Source organism: Brachycentrus maculatus, unplaced genomic scaffold, assembly GCF_059751285.1.
Source record: "Brachycentrus maculatus isolate JH-2025_06_01 unplaced genomic scaffold, ASM5975128v1 h1tg000173l, whole genome shotgun sequence".
NCBI classification, from domain to species: Eukaryota; Metazoa; Arthropoda; class Insecta; order Trichoptera; family Brachycentridae; genus Brachycentrus; species Brachycentrus maculatus.
The window spans coordinates 1,567,874-1,587,500 of NW_028280926.1; the positions used below are offsets into that span (position 1 = coordinate 1,567,874).

General features: G+C 34.6%; 1 protein-coding gene across 5 annotated transcripts in view; it reads right to left on the bottom strand.

The window, feature by feature from the left end:
• Positions 1 to 521: 521 nt before the first annotated feature.
• Positions 522 to 19,627, bottom strand: part of smash (smallish) — a 254,304-nt gene continuing 235,198 nt past the window's right edge. For 2 of the 5 annotated variants that reach the window (XM_088262083.1, XM_088262084.1), the window contains 11 exons: positions 18,093 to 18,234; positions 15,430 to 17,361; positions 12,423 to 12,800; positions 11,102 to 11,440; positions 8,605 to 8,883; positions 7,548 to 7,601; positions 5,596 to 5,990; positions 5,367 to 5,490; positions 4,971 to 5,081; positions 3,686 to 3,977; positions 522 to 2,454 (listed from right to left, as the gene is read on the bottom strand). In XM_088262083.1, coding sequence (XP_088118209.1) covers positions 2,267 to 2,454; positions 3,686 to 3,977; positions 4,971 to 5,081; positions 5,367 to 5,490; positions 5,596 to 5,990; positions 7,548 to 7,601; positions 8,605 to 8,883; positions 11,102 to 11,440; positions 12,423 to 12,800; positions 15,430 to 17,361; positions 18,093 to 18,234 — 4,234 coding nt within the window. In that variant the 3' untranslated portion in view covers positions 522 to 2,266. The remainder of the gene's footprint in view (positions 2,455 to 3,685; positions 3,978 to 4,970; positions 5,082 to 5,366; positions 5,491 to 5,595; positions 5,991 to 7,547; positions 7,602 to 8,604; positions 8,884 to 11,101; positions 11,441 to 12,422; positions 12,801 to 15,429; positions 17,362 to 18,092; positions 18,235 to 19,627) is intronic. The other 3 variants (XM_088262087.1, XM_088262088.1, XM_088262085.1) reach the window with 3 other exon arrangements.

A 19,627-nucleotide genomic window follows, 5' to 3' on the forward strand; every position in this document is an offset into this window, starting at 1 on the left:
AAACCGGTAGACATCATAATTATGTTACAGTGATTTTAAAACAAAATTACATTCTGATTTTATTTCCCTAAAAAGTTTCTAGTTTATTGTTATTTCTCTCAATAATTTTATGCTTTATATTTTTTCTTCTTTGTTTGTTATTCAATATATATTTTATATGCATCTTAGAGACTTGCACACTCCACCTCAATCAAGATTTGGAATAAAAATAAATAAATAAATAAAGATCCCCACTTAAAAGTAGATTGCAATGTAAATTTATATAAGTATTACGGGGTATAGGTAATAATAACTCGTAATTAGGATGTAATCGGTTTATTCAACAGGTAGCCATGACAGTACAATGACAAGTGTGTGCAGCATCCCCTGCATTCATCTCATAAGGGATATAACGTAAACATTCCCCGCGTATACTCCGCCCTGCCCCTAGCGGGCGCTTGGGGTCGTAGTTCATGTTGCTACAAATATTGCGCCGTAACATAAGTATCCAGGAAAATAAGATAATTAAAAACGCATTTATTTAGATGAGAATATTTATTTAAAATATGTAGACTGTTGTAAAAGTACACACTTAAAACATTTTTGTGATTTACGTCTACAGATATAACTGTTACACCATATTTAACATTACTATAGGTACATTGATTATTACTGTTTTATCATTTACATTTTCTAATAATTAAAAATCTTTATTACTATTTACATAGAATGGATATATATTGTATATAAATATATTTAGATTTAAATTCAACATAAGCCATTTCGACACTAGGAAAGTAATCATACAAAAGAAAATAATATGCCGGAAGGTAGAGTCTGTTCGTGATATCGCATTAACGGAAACATGTTAATAGATTCAGAACAGATGTGCATTTTATACGTAAATACGAAAAAAATAATCTTTTAATACCTGAAACCCACATAGAGTTTATGAAGAAAAGTTAACAAATTTGCAATAAACAAAACTTACAACTAATATTCACGGTACATGGCATCACAACTAATAAACTACTCAGCTTTCCCAAAACCTTGTTCGATCTTCAAATGTTACACTTATAATATACAGATACGTTTGTGTTACGTATAAAAATGGCATACACATTGTTATCTATGTAATATGTGGATTTGGTCATTTGTACTTTTAAAATTAAAACAAGATGTACAATATCAGGTCTAGGTGACGGCATCTTCCAAATGTAACTTAACAAAAGCGTAACAGATAGCGTCTCGACCAATAAATAGCTATATAAAGATCTTTCCAAGGCTAAATACTAAAGCTATCAACAAAACCAACAATAATTTAAGAAGAAAGTAGGATACCTTTACACATAAAATGCCAACCCGTGGCAGGTTTTTATTTACATTTATACAGAAAAACGTTTCAGTACCGCCTTCGCAAAATACACTATTGGTAAATTTTCAGTCCTTCAGTTATTGTGTTAACTGCACTTTTATTGTCCATTTTCTGTTTAGCTCTTTTTTTATTTCACTTTCACATTTATCACAGTTTTTTTCCAACCACAAGTAAAATTCAACTTAACATGTTATACAACCATCCAAAAAATCAATGATAAACATTTTTTATGAGACTCTTTTCTTTCCTACCACTATGTAGGCACCTACTACAACACTGGGATTTTTAAAATAAATATTTAGAAATCAATTGTCATCTAATAAAATGTAGATTATTCATAAATTATACCGGATACCCGGCTTAGGTATCCGGTATGATTTATGAAATCTCTCTCCGATTTTGTGGATATTTTGTTTATCTATCAAACCCAACAAAATGTATTAGATACTTTAAAAACTAGGAAATATTATGTAAAAAATAATTAATTACAATATTGTATGATATTTCCTCAACATGTTGACATTACTTTATCTTTTAAAAATTTTAAGCGAACGTTAACCCATCACTTCATATTTGACAGGCCACAACTTGCGTGAGCCAAATGACTTTAAAATAAAGTATACAATTAAAATTTTACATTAATCTTTGTCCATCAATAAAGACGATCCTCACAACGACTGACGATGATGGTCCGCAGATAATTCGTAGTATTACGGATTTGACATAACGCTTATAGAGGTCACAAGTATGAGCAATTGTTCTACAAGATTTCTATCAAAGTGCCTGTTCTCTTCAAATCAGTCGTTGCTAACTTTGCTTAATTGCTCAGGGTATAATTGATGTTTTTTCAAATCTGGGGTAAGCGGTGTTTCTACAACAATTATTTCAATTTAGAAAAGAGACAAGTTTGTCTCAGACGCAGCTGAACTTGACTCCGTCATCGCTGGAGTAGCAGTTGTGACAGTGCAGCTGGTTGTGACGGACTCGCACGTCGGCTCCGAGTCGACCATCGCCGAGTCGGACACCGCAGACGCAGCACTGGAAACACGACAGGTGATAGAAGAGACGCAACGACTCAATGATCATGGCTGCACCTCGACCTGTGAAACAGCGAAAAAAAAAATGAAATAATGTCTCATATATTAAACCGTTTTACTGCGGACCGTCGACGACGCTTTATTACTGCGCGAAAACTGCGCACCGTCAAAATGTCCACTATTGCTCAGTTTGATTTTAAATATCGACCTGTGTAGACGTGTCGCGGTGCGCGCGCACAATTCATTTTTAATTTTTCAACAATAATCATAAATAAACTTTTAACCCTAGATAACTAAACTATGTTTGTGAATACATAGTAACTAAACATTAGTCAGCCGGACTATGCAATTAAAAACGTGAAAATTATCAAAGGTATTTATTACAAATAGTAATTGGTTACATGACACTTAAGTTTAGGTTATTAGGAATGAATGTAAGAGACATTTAACACATTCCGTAAACAAAGCCTACCGGGAGCGGGGAGCGGGTTTTTTGGAGAAGGGCGTCGTCGCATGGATGAACGTTTAGTCATCTAGGATTAAAAAGTATAGCGTGGTGAAAATAATATTTAATGAAAATGTACACAATTTTGTGTACACGTAATTGAAAGATTATTTTTTATCTAAAATTTTTCTGCAATTTTGGCATAATATGTGAAAAAAGGTTTAGTAGTAAAACCTTTAAGATTATTTGAGCGAAACAAGAATTTTTACAAAATGTTTCTACTCTAAACTTTCATCTATTGTACATATTTGTACAATAGATGAGGAACTACGCTTGGATGGCTTGTCTCTGGCCAATATCTGTACCCGACGGATTCTCCAGTTCTTTGGACACGTTGCGCATGGCAACGAGGATAGCCTGGAACGACTAGTTGTGATCGGTAGCCTGGAGGGAAAGAGAGGGAGAGGAAGATCCCCCACACGATGGACCGATCAAATTAAGGCAGCAGCAGGCACCTCAGTGGTTGGAGCGCTACGTGCAGCGCAGTCAAGGGATAACTGGAGAAGAGTCATTGCTTCTGCAAGGGTCACAACCCTCAGCAATGAGGATTAAGACGGAGAAGAAGACATATTTGTATTATGTATAAGTATTTTTAATAATAATTTTTATTAACTTAAATAACTTATTAATAGATTTCACAAATAATCACAAAATAATTTGTGAAAAAACATTTGGACAAACTCTATGTTAATACGATGCAGTACCCTATGCACCATTGGGTGCGGATAAGGGTTAGAAGACAGATCTAAACTCTCGTTCGTTCACCATTAGAAAAGTTCACATACTGACCGAGTTCTTCGCCGCAGTGGGAGCACTTCTTCTTGCCGCTGACGCTCAGCATCCTCTCGGGAGAGTCCTGCCCGGCGCTGGCGGTCAGAGGGACCCCCTTGGCGGCCGAGGGGGGCGGCGGGGGCGGCTGCTGCGGGGGCCCGGGGCGCTGGGCACCCCCCATGCCCTGCACGCGCTGCGTCAGGGTCTGGATGACAGCGTCGGGCAGGTGTTTGGGACGGCTCTGGGGGTTGGTTTGCGCCTGCTTCTTGATGTTACTGCGGAGCTGATCTATTCTGCGCTGCTCTGCTTCCTAGAATAAATTAGACACAATGAAAATGCAAGCATTTTACCACTGAACCACCGAGCGAGTGTTTTGCCTAGAATTTTCACTCATGAATTACATGAAATTATAGTAATTTTAAACATAAAGAGTAAATCCACTCATAAGTAAGCATAGGCTATGAAACTAATAAAGTTGAAGCCTGAGTAGGGACATGATAAACGGTGTTGCATAAGCTGTAGCTAGATTTCAGCACCGATGCAAGCTCCGTAATGTTATGGCCAGCACGCTCGGTTACCATACTGGAGTTCTCGGGTTCGATTCCCAGGGGGAAGAAGCCAAATAAATATAAATGATTTTTCACTCTAGTATTTGTTCAATACTTTAATAAGTAATTAATCGGGTAATCCCTGGACTGGTATCTGAAGCAGAGAACTGATCACCTTTCCTTCATGTGTTGAGGACAAGATAACACTGCGTTTATGTGATGCAGTGCCCTATGCAGCATCGGGTGCGGATAAGGGTTTGAAGAAGAAAAATGCATTCCCTAATATCTAAATTCCTCGGAATGGGTTGCGCACTGATAAATCTATCATCAGAAAAGTAGGTGTGAAAGATTGCATTATGTACTCTGTTTATGACACTAAAATATTTTGGTAATTTTGTAAGGAATTAACACACTCTAATAACATAATATGTAGATGGAATCTCACAGAGAGTGAAATATTTCAAGAAAAATCCTGTATTTACTGTCAAAGGTTTAAGCTTTATTTTTCATATAGAAATTTCAATTGATGAGAATAAAAACATCCATGTGAATGGTCACTTCACATAAAAAAAATATGTAATCACGGTAAATATAATTGTTCAATCATGGACAGAACAATGAATGTTACACAGTGTACAAAGCCATCATTTCAAACAGATAATGAAAGATCAAACGCTCGGACATTAATATTCACTTCTCAAAAAGCTTCTCTGTTGTGATATCTATTATAAGATATATATTAATTTTGAGCTTACTTGTATAAGCCAGTGTTGATTGTAATCATATTTTTGTGGATCTGATTTTCTCTTGGGCTGGAGCCATTCAGCACCAGGAATCAGTCGAGATCTTGGTGCAGCACTTAGAGCCTGAAACAAAAAAAACAAAGTTGAAACATGAAAACAATAAAATAAAAAATTATACTAAAATAATTTACTTGGTTTAAAAAAAAAATATGGTAAAACGAACTCCCTCTCTAAACACAAGTATCTAATTTATTAGAGAGGTAGAAACGTTATATTTGAAATGTATTGTATATGGACCAACTATTTTGTATTATTTACATATGTATTTTGTAAAAAAAAAAGCAATTAAAAAAAACATAATCAATACAAAACAGCAAATAAATTGTAATATGAAATATTGGCACTCACCTGTAATGTATGTCGAGACATCTGATGATGAGGTACAGAATTATTTGCGGGAGGTTTTTGCCTCAAAACCAATCCGGATTCCCTATCAATATTAGCATATTCCGCAGATGGCGTTCTGCTACTTCTACAAGTGTAAAGTACATAATTTCTCATTATTAAACATGTTAAATTTTGGATAAGCAAGGGGGAAAAGAAGGGTTTAGAACATGTGACGGAAATAATGACTAACCTGACATTGATCTCTCTCTCCTGCATCTCGATACTCGAAGTCCTGGTTGGCTTCATTGGTGGAATAGGAGGAGGCAGTTTTTTAATAATCATAGGATTTGATTTAGGAACGGCCGCTGTATGTTTGACACTGGCATTTGTGTAAACTGGCGCTTCTGTTTGCTCCATTGCTAAGTCCGGCATCGACTGTCTGTAGTGGACATTTGCCGGAACGAGGGGAGCGTAGGAATAAGCTGGTTCTTGCGTGACTTGTACGGGGAACGATTGTATCGTGTTGATGTTTTGCAACGACTGCCCGCGCCGAGCTTGGTTCTCCCTGAACATTAAATTGTCCCTCTGTCTTTTCAATTCCTCCTGCTCCAGTTGGAGCAATTCTCTTTCGACACGTAAAACTTCCTACAAATTAATAAGTATAACATTAGTAAAAATAACAAAACTAGTTTAACCGCCACCATTGAAGCTATTTTGTCAAATTAGAAACAGATTGAACTGCAAACTAATAAAAAACGCTAATATACTTTTATGGCAATAGCTGAACAAAAACTTTTAGAAAAAAAAACAATATTCAAAGACGTTTTCTATACTAATTTTTGGCATTTCTATATATTAAACAAAAACTACTTATCTGATTGGTTCAAAACGGCGGTGTTATTTTTAATTAAATGAAATTTGGAAAATATTTTCTTTTAAAATGCCGCTTTGTTTTAACATCAAACATATAGACGCTGAAAACTGAAAACGCTTGAAGTGGCATTTTAAGCATTTCTTACTACAATGCCTTTCAAAATTGTTGTATTTTTACAAATAAACGAGTCTTCAGTGCTTCGTTATATTAAAAAAAGTAGTTACTGAAAGTTTTTAGACGCATGTGGTATAGCGTTTAAAGTGTGGTCGGTTTGAATTAGCAGGCAAAAAAGCAAGAGCGTCAAAAGTGGCATCCACACTCCTTATTTTGCGATAAAACATATTAAGGGACTTAGTTTAAGTTGTGCATACAGCAGTGTCCGTTTTCTTCATGCGGACACTGAACAGTAGCATTGAACTGAGCCATTGTAGGCCAAAAGGCTGCTTGGGAAAAGCGGCCAAGTAATAAGAAATAGGGTTGAATATGCATAATTCATATGTTAATTATTTACTGTGCACTGATATTTTTTAAAAATAAATCCTTGTTGGCGATCAATGGTTTCATAAGTGGACAGATTTAGGGAGCACGACCACCAGGTTGAATATTAAATATTGAACTGAGAGCAGAAGGCATGGTGAGTGGCGATAACGAAGCAGTCATTCGAAAAATATGCTTCAACGGTAAACGTGTACTGCCCACCGGTCCACTACTGGCAGTTACTGACGAGGTGGCAAACGAAACATTAAAACTTCCGCTTTTGAATGAGACCAATTCCACCCTTCTACGACCCACCCTCAAGGCTTGGCTCCAAATACAAATCAACAAAGTTAACTGCCACATCCTGTATATTGTTCAAAATCCATTTCCATGTAAATGGTTGACAAAAGCCATCTGAACCTCGCTTGAACAGGTATTTTGGTGTAGAAATACATATGATTAAAATACTATTATTATTTTATGTATTAAATGTTAAATCAAACAATGTTTTTTGAGTTTCCTAAGTTGTATTTTATTGTTAAAAAAACAAGTAAAAAATAAATTTTGTGACAATTATTATTATTATTATGGAGTAGAAATCAGAGCTGTACTTTTGTCTGCGAAGCAACCTGTAGTCCTCTCTTTTATGGGTCAGATTTTAAGCCTTTTTATATGAAACGACACACATTATATCCTTAAACTAAGTAAATAACTCATGTCAGTTGAAGCTTTTTCAGTTTCCAGCGTTGATATTATTAGTAAGATTAGAAGTATGAATGGAAATCATGCACATGAAGAAATAATGAAAGTTATTAGTAGAAATGAAGTTTTGTCAAGTTTGGATTATTCACCTCCAAGTGCCCATCATCAGACGAGTCATCGGATCTATCCTTTAGTTCTTTATTCTGAAATTAAAACAAGGGACGATGTTTGTTATTTACAAACCAGTTAGCAAACAGGAAGTTTTAGTGGAATGAGTGATGAAGAGGATGCAAACATGGAAATGTGAATACAAATATTAATTAATTATGTCAATCAATTGGTAAATTAACATTCGTGTAAACCAAAATGCAACAGTTTAAATGTATATTTGTAAATATGTACTCGTAAGTATATATTGATGTAAATTATTTCCAAAGCCAATGTGTCATGTAACAATGTGTGGCTAGAGGGCCACCAATCCTTGGCGTTGGGTAACCAGCTCATCAAAAGAGTCGAGTCTTCACAAATAACTGGGAGTGCATTTCGGATTTCCAGGCAACGCATTCAACAGCATAAATGTTTCATCAATTTATACTTAGTGAAGTACAAATGCCAATTATGTATTACACCTATTTTCTTATATGGCTGTGCAACATGGCAATTTACAAGGGACCACATATTTAGCTTTGAGATTAAGCGTCGAGTTTTAGGTGTGCAGTGGTTTAAAGGAACATGAATATAAGTTAATGGATGCAAAAACTCATATTGGCGACTGTTGCCAAGAAAAAGGCCAATCAGTTAGGTAGGTGATATACTTTTCATGGTTCCTGAGAGCCGCAATCCACATGCCATTTTTACAAGGCATTTTAAGGGTGACCTGCTTGGTACTTCCACTACTGATAATTTGTCAGCAGTTTTCATATACTATGAGACAGTTTACTATTATGTAAATATTATTGTATTGTACCACATGACACAAATAAAACTTGTTAAGGTTAATGCAAAAAATTGACAGCAAATGACTAAATTTAATAAAAACGAGCATGTTTAAGTTGAAAACTGTTGCATTTTAGTAATAAGAAAGTGATTCGATTAGGATGAGAGTAAACATCGCAATGCAGATTATTTGAATTAGATTTGAATATGGTATGATGAAAAGCCACTTTGCAATGCAGGATGCAATATCAAAATAATAGTATCACCGACCTGCTGTTCTCTGATCTGTTCCTCCAAGCTTCTGATCCTTCCATCATCCTCCGCCACGTTATTATCTCCGTCACTCCTCTGTTTCTCCAGCATGATCTTCTCTTGCTCTAGCTTGATGAGCTTGTCAGTCAGCTGTTGGCCCATCAGGTCTTGTCTTTCGGAGTATGAATTGGGTTTAGCGAAATGACGGCTTTTGTCGCTATCGGGGCCATCAACAAAATCCCTTTCCTTTTTTCCATGTTCTTCTTCTTCGGATGTAATACTCGTATTTGTGAATGGCTTGGGAAATAATATACACAAATATAAATCTAAATATTCAAGACAGTATACTTTGTAACATATATGAGAATTGGTTATTTAGTAAACTTTAATAAGGCAAGATATGAGCAATGATACACTATACACAGATACAACACCGGGCACTTGCAAATTTAGTTATTTTTGGTGCTCTTTGTCTCCAATTATATTTTTCAGCCCTGCTGACTTGCAGATTGTTATTAGACTATTTTATTTATTGAATTGGGATTAACTCTGTTGAATTTCATAATATATCATTATTAGTTATAATAAATCAAAATGATTCATATTGTAGTTCATGAATTGTTTTTTGGTACGGCTGTTTCACCTTGTGATTGTATTATCAAACTGTGTTAAAACCTGTTACATGTAACCAACATGTATCCATGTTCTGATTTGAACTTATAATAATACGTTACTACAATAGAAATGACATAAACAGTATACATTTTGGATCCCTTCTAGCTGCCGTGAATCCAATATTAATTTTTTATTTGTACCAATTGTCATCTCTACATTTAATTAATAATCAATGTTTCTGAGATATTCATTAAAAAACATTCAAACATTTCATGATAAAACATAATTTTAATTAAAATTCAAAATTATTTATAGATGGTTTTGAAACGTGTTTGACATTTTGGAATGTAACTTATTTTAGCGTCAATGACAGATATTTCTCAGATTGCTTTTAACACCCGAAATCTACACCATATAGAGAAAATGTGACATTTCAAAATTCAAGCCTATATGAATCTTTCTTATTCCGACTTGGGAACCTTTACATATGAGTAATCCATCTAAAGTTTATATTTTTTATTCTAGCCATTATCTACACCCAATGGTGCATACGGCACGGCATATTGACGCAATGTTATTTTTATTTCATAGGTGTCTCAGCTTCAAACATCTATCATTGTTCTACCTCTTTGAATGAGAAGCCTCCAGCATGATAGCTACAAGCGCTAAATTTCTATCAGTTATCAAGCATACAATACATGCTTGATGACTTTTAATGCATTCCAATATAATCTGATAAAAATTAAATTGATAAATTATTTTCAACTTTATTATTTCAAGGCTTTTCGGTATACTATCTTTATTTATTTGATTCAAAGACAAATTTCGTAATCTGAATGAAATGATACAAAATGATGGATCTGTTTGATAAGCAACGGCATTATTACACAAAATGATGTGATAAAGTTATTATGTGCATATTATTACATTTTTTGGAATGTTTTATCTGGGTGCATAAATTATAAAAGATAATCTCTACTGATCTTGTTGCGAAGATAAGTAGGTTTTTGTATCTATTCCAAATTTCGAGGATTAAATGTTTTCGTTTGTTTTAAAAACTTGTGAATCATATGAATAATAATTTAAGAATCACAAATAAGAACTTGTGAATTATATGAATAAGAACTCAAACTAACTAACTAACCATCACGCTGCTTCTCCGGAGGGGTAGACAGAGAGAATAGAATGCCACATCAATCTGTTTCTGCAAACAATCTTCGTCTTTTCCAAATTCAGGGCATATCCTCATACATACATACCAATTATCCGACTCCTGACCTGATTACATTCAATTGAATTTGAAATAGAATTTGACTTCGTCTGCTTCTATTACCAACCACATTCGCCTCCTAAATTTGTTTTACTTTCTTCACTTATTCGATTCACATGCCCAGACCATCTCAACACACCTCTGAATAAAAACTCGAGTCATATAAATATATACGCTCAGACAAAAATTGCAAAATAATAATAATTGCTATTGCGATGATTCCAGCCTCTGGGCAAGCTTACATTAGGGTTAAGGTGATGTTAACTAAAAAACCATCACACCGCTTCTCCGCAGGGGTAGGAAGAGAAAACAGAACGCCACACAAATCTAAGGTGACGGTTATAATAATAATAGTAATAATAATTTGGATAATTTGTACAGCTCTATTTATATAAAATACTACCGCCCGGGCGCCTATAAAGACTTGGATAATAATAGAATGATGATGTTTGTATTGTAAAAACCTCTACCGGTTCACTGAAAATCTTAAAAGTGATGAAACATACACAGGATTTAATTAATGATATGATTATTGAGAAATATTTAAAAATTACTGTTTTTTTTTATTATTCACTTTGAGTGCTCACTATTTAAGGGGATTTAAAAAAATTACAACGTGCGATGACCTACCTCACTTCCTTGACGGCTGTGCTGTTCGGAGAGTGTGTCCGGTGACGGTTGCTTGTTGGACCAAGTGTCGTCAGACTGTCCGCGATCCAACTCCACGCCAGAATCTCGGCTCTCTCCCAAGTTAGAGTCGGAGTCGTAGTACAATGTTTTCCTGTACAGCATCTTCTCAACCCTGGACTCTTCCTGCAAGAAACTGGTGATGTCCGGTCGCGGCGCTAGTTTCAGCTGAGGCTCGAGGTAGCTGTCGTCCTCGGCTCCCTCCAAACCCAGGAAACTCGAACGCTTATTCCTTATTTCTTTCTTAATTCGCTTTGTCGAGTTCAACCGAATTAATGGAGCCTGAAATATCGTTTATACCTCGTATCAATACTACTTACTTAAAAGATACCATATTTTGAATATTTAAAGCACTAACTTTGTGGATCATTGTAATATATTATTTGGAGAAATAAAATAACTTTGTTCTTTGATCCACTCACTTTAATTATGAAAAACCAACTAGTTTCGGCAACAACCTGTTGCCTTCTTCAGGGTTTGTTTTATAAAACAAACCCCGAAGAAGTCTGTTGCCTTGCCAACCTGTTGGTTGTTGCCAAAACTAGTTGGTTTTTAATAATAAAAGTGAGTGGATCAAAAAACAAAGTTATTTTATTTCTCCAAATAATATATTAAAAGATACCCTTTACTACCTAATAAAACTGGCCTTTTTTGTTAGTTGAAAAGTGAAATGTTGTGTTATTTGGTGATGGGAATGGAAAGGAGAGGAAAAGTAATAAAAGAAGACTTGTTTTAGGAAAGGTTTTGGTTTATTCAAATAAAAAAAAATAGGATGGCTATAAATAAAAAAAGCAAATATAAGCAGCCACAGGAACTTACACGGATTTAAGCCTTAAAAGATTACACTGTATGCTATGCTATAAAAGTAAAAGCAGTTATTGACACATTACGTCAGATATAAATATAACTATGTTATTATTCACTCCGCAAGTTACCTCATAATCAAAAATATAAATGCGCATAAAATGGCTAAAATACTACTAAATTATACCAGACTATACTGCTAAATAAACTTAGATATGTATTGTTTAACAAAGTTAGTAATACAATAGAAATATCAGAAAAGTAAAACAGTAAGTCCTCTACATGTGAACATTCAACATGAGAACTTTAATAGATATGAATATCTATGCTGAGAATGAGAAATTATTGTATAAAGTTCTTGTGACCATTGGATGTTTAATTTTGATGAACTTTAATAATAAAAATAGATCTTTCAATAAAAAAAATTGGGAAAGGTTATCATTCATTTTATTAAACTTACAGCGTTAAGATCGTCATCATCCACAGGTGGCGGAGGTGGCTTTTCTTTAGGCGGCTCCATCGCATTCTTAGGAGGCCCGAGAGGAAAGCCGACCAAATCGTTACTAACAGACATGTTGGAATACAGCAAATCTATGTTCTCGTACAACGGAACCGGGGGCTTGGGAGCGGACTCCTCTTTATTCACTTTCCTTTCCATCACGATCTCCTTAACTACGGTTTCTGCAGGCGCAGACGGCGGGCTTTCTTTCTTCGGTTTCAAAATGTTCAGACTTTCCTCCACTCTGGGCAGGTCTGTCTGTTTCTCTGTGACTTCTGATACGAAAACCGGCTCTTCTACGTCGATAGCTTCAAAGGCAATATCGAGGGCATCAACAACCTGCCGACACAAGTTCCAATATAATACCAATTACAATCGCATGAAAACGTGCAAAACATCACATAACTGACAATATCATAAAAAAATCCTTTTGTTGAAAAAGATTTTGCATATTTATTAACATTATTCTTTTGAGTTTACGATAAATTGTGAGGTTTTTTTTTTAAGAATGATTATTTAATTTTTTTCAGAAACCAATAATTTTACTCACATATTGAAAAATTCCAATCAAAATATTATTAATTTCAATTTGGTAAATATTTTTTTTCCAAATGTAATAAAAATAAGCATATGCATGATCTGGGACAAAAGACATATTGAAAGGATCCTTGGAGTATAATTTAAGTGCTCCAAAGTGTACATTTTTTCCAGATAATGCATACTTTAATTTTAGTAGATTTACTTAAGTGATGTTTATGTAACTAATTTATTATTAAACAGGTTTTTAACATTTAAACTGACATTAATTTTTTTAGGACGTATGTATAGCCCTTTTGATGTTCAAAGCATGTAATACGTCACTTCACAAATGGGATTTCCCGGAATATTGCGTTTACGGTTGCCACTAGTTTTATTACCCAGAAAAGAGTCAATATTATAAAGGTATAATATACCCTTCCTTTCAATATGTGGTAAACACATTTTATTTGTTATTGTGGTAAAATTACCTTGGTAATTAATTATTGGTTTATTTGGAAATATGTATAATCACTTTTCAAAAAGAATCCGGGAATTTGTTACAGTCGACTTATGATTTTAGTGATGTTTTGCAAGTTTATCAGATATTCATATACACACTACACATTAATCTAATAATAAACACCAAAATAAAACTTATAGACACTGTTCTCGGTAAAGAGGAGTTTTACAGACTGAGCAGTGAAGCTTTAAGTTTGCTATCAGATTGCAAATAAAACCATGCAGATAAGCCGGTGTAATAATGTGGCGATTCTGGCGTTATCTAGTGTTGGAAAATAGGGGATCTACTTTGTGAAAATGCTATTGTACAACGAAATTTAGTTTACATTAAAATTTTGACAAAAAGGATGTTTATTTCATGCACAGATAAGATAAATTGAAGGAATTATGAAAATTCAACAACTAGGTGGGGTATTAAAAAGATTAAGATGTGCCATGTATTGACATATTCCGAGAATTAAGTCAGTTCTGAAGAATATTTTTAAGTTTCCCAAACATATATTTTTACACATAATAAAATATTAAATAGTTAGATGTTAGGAAAATTTACACAATTATGAAACTTGAATATAATGTAGGAAATTTGTTATATAGTTTGCATGTTCTTAGAAAAAATAGAATATATACTTTTCATAAGATTTCGAATTTCATTAAATTTTAATGTTTCTTTTTAAATCGTTAGCATTATTTAAACTATTTTTTGCATATTAACAGACCAGTCTTTATCTGTGGATATGATGTTTTATCATTTAAAAATATAAAATTAAATAATCATGCTGATGTGGACTTATAATCCTGATTGAAAGAAATAAATATTATGTGAAACACAAATCAAAACATATTATTTCAACATGAAAGAACAATTACTAAATTTAAAATTACAATACAATACATGCAAAATTAATTTCTATTACATAACAAACATAAAAGCACAGACAGAATGCAGAAAGCAATGTATGAGAAAATGTAACATAAAATATTATAAACCCTTTTTACCCATAAAATCCAAAGAATGAAAATAAAAAAACATGCAAAATTTACCTCATCGGCAGAAGAGGTTATCAGATTATGCAACAAAACGTTGAAAAACAACATTCTAGAAAAACACAGTTATTCATGCTCACAAGAAAAAAACACTTAGAGAAAATGAAGTGACATACGTGAGACATTGGCCGATTGACTATCCAAAAAGGTAACCACAATGAGAACATTTTATATCGACCACCATCACAAAATACCTGTGAGAATATCACAAATGGACCACAATCCCCATCACTGGACTTGCGCCCATTATGAGTTTTAAAGGGAACATAACTGACTGAATGGCGACTTTTTGTGAAGCCGATCTTATCTGTATGAAAGATGTTCAACAAACAATGAAATCTGATAAATTTAATTATAAAATTCTCTAGCAAATGAGATAAAAGATTAAAACAAGGTGACTGGAATTCTCCGCAGCGCATTCCCTTAACCGCAAGAATTCTGGAATATGAAAGATATGAAAGATTCCAAAGCTAAAAGGGAAGAGCGGGAAATGACAGTGTAAGAATAACAAACATGGATTGATTTTCAAAATGATGTCGTTATTTTATTTGCATATTTTTTCTACATTCATTTTCTAAAGATACATTTCAATATCGAGGGTATGCGAGTACATGTAAAGGATCTAAATAATTATATAATAACAAACAGGATATATGAGGTATAGTTACGTAAATGCTCAATCGGCAAAAGGTGTTTATGTACATACTTTGCGACCAATATTTATTAAAAATATACTGTTGATAACAAAGATTCTATGCAGATAGATATTCGACAAAGTTAAGAGCTAAATATATTACTTCGAATTGAGATTTACTCGGACATCACTAGTTACGGGCGGACTCTTGTCCTGAGAATGTTTTGTCTCTTTAAAAAAATTGTTGCATACCTTGAACGAAAACTTCTCTTCGTGGCAATTATACTCGTAATCTTCGTTTATTAAATTAGCGGGAATTATTTCGGGCATATCTAGAATGGGGGTGACGGGTTGAGAGGGGTTGGGAGAAGTTCGGTTGTTGATTTGCAGGATGGTCCAGCGTCCGCTGGACTCCAAAAGAGGAGGGCTTTGGGTGAACTTGTCGGAAGAGGGACTGAGATCCGGAGTTCCGCACATAGACTGGAGATTGGTCCCGAGAGAGAGGCTCGGCTTGGGAGGGACTCGGGGTTTGGGAAGTAAAGATTTATTAGTAGACATTTCAGACACCATCACCATAGGCATATCGCAAGGCATAGTAATCCTACCTCCATCAGGCTGAGAGTTAGTATTGTTAAGGGAAGATTCTACATTATTACTGTTCATTTTTGAACAAATTTCTTTCAAATTAACATGAATCAACATTTTTCCCTCAAACACCACGTTTTCGCTTTCCGATCCGATAGAGTTCTCTTGTAGACTTACACTAGTGTCCGGTTCCAGAGATTTAACCGTGTCCTCTTCTTCCCGGTCGAAAAACACGTCGGTGCTTTCCTCCACCGTCGGAGGATCGTCTTCGGCGACAGAAGAGTGAGACAGGACGGGACAGAAGTCCTTGTAGCTGCAGTCCTCCAGCTCGGGTTGGGGTGAGTCGCTGAGAGTCCCCGGAGCGCTCACCACCGTATCCTGGGAGACCACAGATGCTCCCAGCAGAGTGAGAGATAAGTGATCTTCAGTCGTCTCGTCGGCATGGGACACGGCGCACGAAACGTCTCCGGTATGAATGCCGCTGTCTTCGCGATCTGTTTCTCCGCCAGTTCCGGTTTCACCGCACAAATCCTCCGAGCTCTGTATTCTCTCGAACTTTCCAGTCGGCAGATTATCGTCAGTGTCGAGGCTGTCTAGAGAACGATGGAACCGTTTACTATCGTAAAGACCACTTTCCGGGCTACTGTTCCTTTCACTGCTCGTCAAGTGGCTGTCGTACGACGAATCTTCCCTGAATTCCATGTCGTCATAACCGTTCTGTTTCAACTTTATAGTGATCTCCCTTTCGGGCGATTGCGAGATAGTTTTGTTGCGAGCCGAATCCAGATTGGACAATCTCTCTTTGATGGTCTGCGTCATACCAGATGACATAACATTGTTAACTGTTAGTTTGTCTTGAGAGTTGTGAGATTTCAAGCTTGACAGTCTATCTCTGACAGAAGGAACGTTTGTAAGATCCCCATTAGATAATTTGGTCAAACTTTTATCCGTCAATGTGACATGTTTTTCCAGACTCGATAGTCTGTCTTTGAGACTACCGGCTTCCGTAGGAAGAATATTATTATTTTTGACATTGTTGTCGGGGTATTCGGTGAGTTTTTCCAAGTTTGACAGACGTTCCTTGATAGATTTCGAATTAGCGATATCGCCATTAAGTTTCGAGTTCTTTGTTGCGCCATTAGTTTCGGGGGAAGTTTCTTTCTCGAAGAGTTCCCTCCTTTTTAATACATCGACTTTAGGGAGGACTTTTTTGTTTGTATCCGAGTTACTCGAGTCGACACTGGATGAGCGTCTCTGTTCGAAGGAAGAGAGCTTGTTCTCGATTTTGTTGCCGAGTGACGGCCTTCTCGCGTGCGAGTTGCCATTTGTGAAATTATCCGGAGATTTTTCTTTAACGACGTTGGAGCCGTTGATTTTGTTATTCATCGAGTCGGCAGGTTGGGTCCTAGAGATGACCCTGGATTTGTAGCTCTGAATGGCTCCTTCGTAGGTGTATTCTTCCAGCTCGGGGGAACTGATGGTGGCCGTTGTACAAGTGTCATACTCGTTGGCGCTGGAGCCTAACTTCCTCACGCCCGTGTCGCTGCAAGACATGTTGTCTATGTCGGAATGATTTTTATCCAAGTCCATCCCGTCGCTCTGTAATTGAACACATTATTAAGCACACAAAAAGCCAAAGACGAATCCATGACAACGCATGCGAACAGAATGCACACAAAACAAATATGACATACTTGAACAAGATGGATAAACAATTAATTTGATAGTATAGACAAGTATATTTAACCCTCAAATGCAAGATTTTTTTATTTTTTATTTAAAAAAAATCTTTTTTATTGTAACTGTAGAAAGTTGGTAGAATTCCATATTGAATTGTTGGGTAATAAATCCAAAATAAAACAAGGTTTATTGGATTGAATTCCTCATTTATTTATGTAGGTATATGTTAATACGTGACGCGTTTCGTCTTCTTAGGACATTATCAAACACTCAAGAGTGTTTGATAATGTCCTAAGAAGACGAAACGCGTCACATATTAACATATACATAAATAAATGTAGAATTCAATCCAATAAACCTTGTTTTATTTTGGATATATTACCCAACAATTTAAAAAATCTCCGACAACAATAACTAAATGTTTAGAAAGTACTCACAACGCCATCTAGTTATAAAAGGCTGACTTAATTCTATCACCTAGGTATGTGATGAATATGCAACAGTGTGAATTATAACAATTCCAGGCAACTAAAGATGTTTCAGCTGATGTGAAATTGTTGTTGCAGAATTGCATACGCATTTAAGGGTTAAAAAGTTTAATCCGTAAATATTTAAAGAGACACATTACAATTTAAACGCGAGGAACTTACAGCAAGGCTGTGGTTGTCACAATCTTCCGAAAGACTGCTTTTCCCTGAAGCGCTGCTGGTCCCGATGCCAAGGTCGCTTAAATCATTGTTATCCTCTTCAGAGTAAATTGGCAAGGGGAGTCGGTTACTCTTACGACCGGCTCTGGAACAAATAAACATAAAAGTTATAAAATAAGATTCTTTAATTAAAATATAACTTTGTTTTAAAATCACCATAAATATTATATTATAACTTAATTATAATGTCTACCGGTTTCAAAGCTTATTTATCAAGACTGATCAATACTAAAACTCTATCAGTTAATCAGTCTTAAACTTAATCAGTCTTGATAAAGAAGCGGTTAGCTTCGAAACCAGTAGACATTATAATTAAGTTATAATATAATATTTATAGTGATTTTAAAACAAAGTTACATTTTAATTATAAAATGGAAAATCACAAAGTTAGTGCTTCAAATATAAATTATATAAATAAGAGTCTTTTCATATTAATTTCTTTACAAAATGCATCACATTTACAAAATCAAATGGAGGAATATAAGAACATGAAGCAATATCTGTACTGCACAATTTATATATGTACATGTTATCTTTTATTATAATTGATATTATCTCTCATTATCTATAATTCTACTGTTTTTTTTTACCCAATTCAAAGAAAAAAATCGCATAATTATAAGCAGGTTACATTGAAAAATTATCCGATTATAATTTTAAAAAGAAGGAAGTGGAAATTTAAATTTCATAAAAAAAAAAAAAAAAAATTTAAAATTAATTTTTAAAAAGACGGAAATTTTGTCGACTTTGGATCATATTCCAATTTATAAGGAAACTTTTCACCTTAACATCGAAAGTAAAATAATAAATATATTCTTTTTACGATTGTTAATTTTTTGTTATTGGATTAGCCAAGAGCAATTAGATCATTTTTTCTCACCCATTTCAGAATATAGTCTACAGTACTCGCTGTAGATACTTTGGTTTTTGTACGTTTATTTTAAAATCTGTCCAGAAAGTTCACTATGAGAACAAACGATACATACAATTATTTGTAATTTAAATTTGAGGCAATAACTTTTCTTTGAAAAATTGATTTTCCATTTTATAATTAAAATATAACTTTGCTTTAAAATCACTATACATATTTTATTATAACTTAATGTCTACCGTTTTCGAAGTAAACCGCTTCTTTTTCAAGACTGATTAATACTAGTATCTAATATTAATCAGTCTTGAAAAAGAAGCGCTTAGCTTTGAAACGGTAGACATTATAATTAAGTTATGATAAAATGTTTGCAGTGATTTTAAAACTAAGTCATATTTTAATTATATATAAGTATTTATTTATTTAAAAAAGGGTAAGTTGTGTACTTTTGTGAGTAAGATTAGTGTAAATAGTGGTAACATTAAAGTAAAAACGAATATCGAGTGTTACGTCTTGAATGGAACTCGAAACGATTAAATGGCGATGGGAGTCGGAGTCGATTGTGCGACGTTTTCTCTTTTAATATTCCACATATCGACATCACCCATTC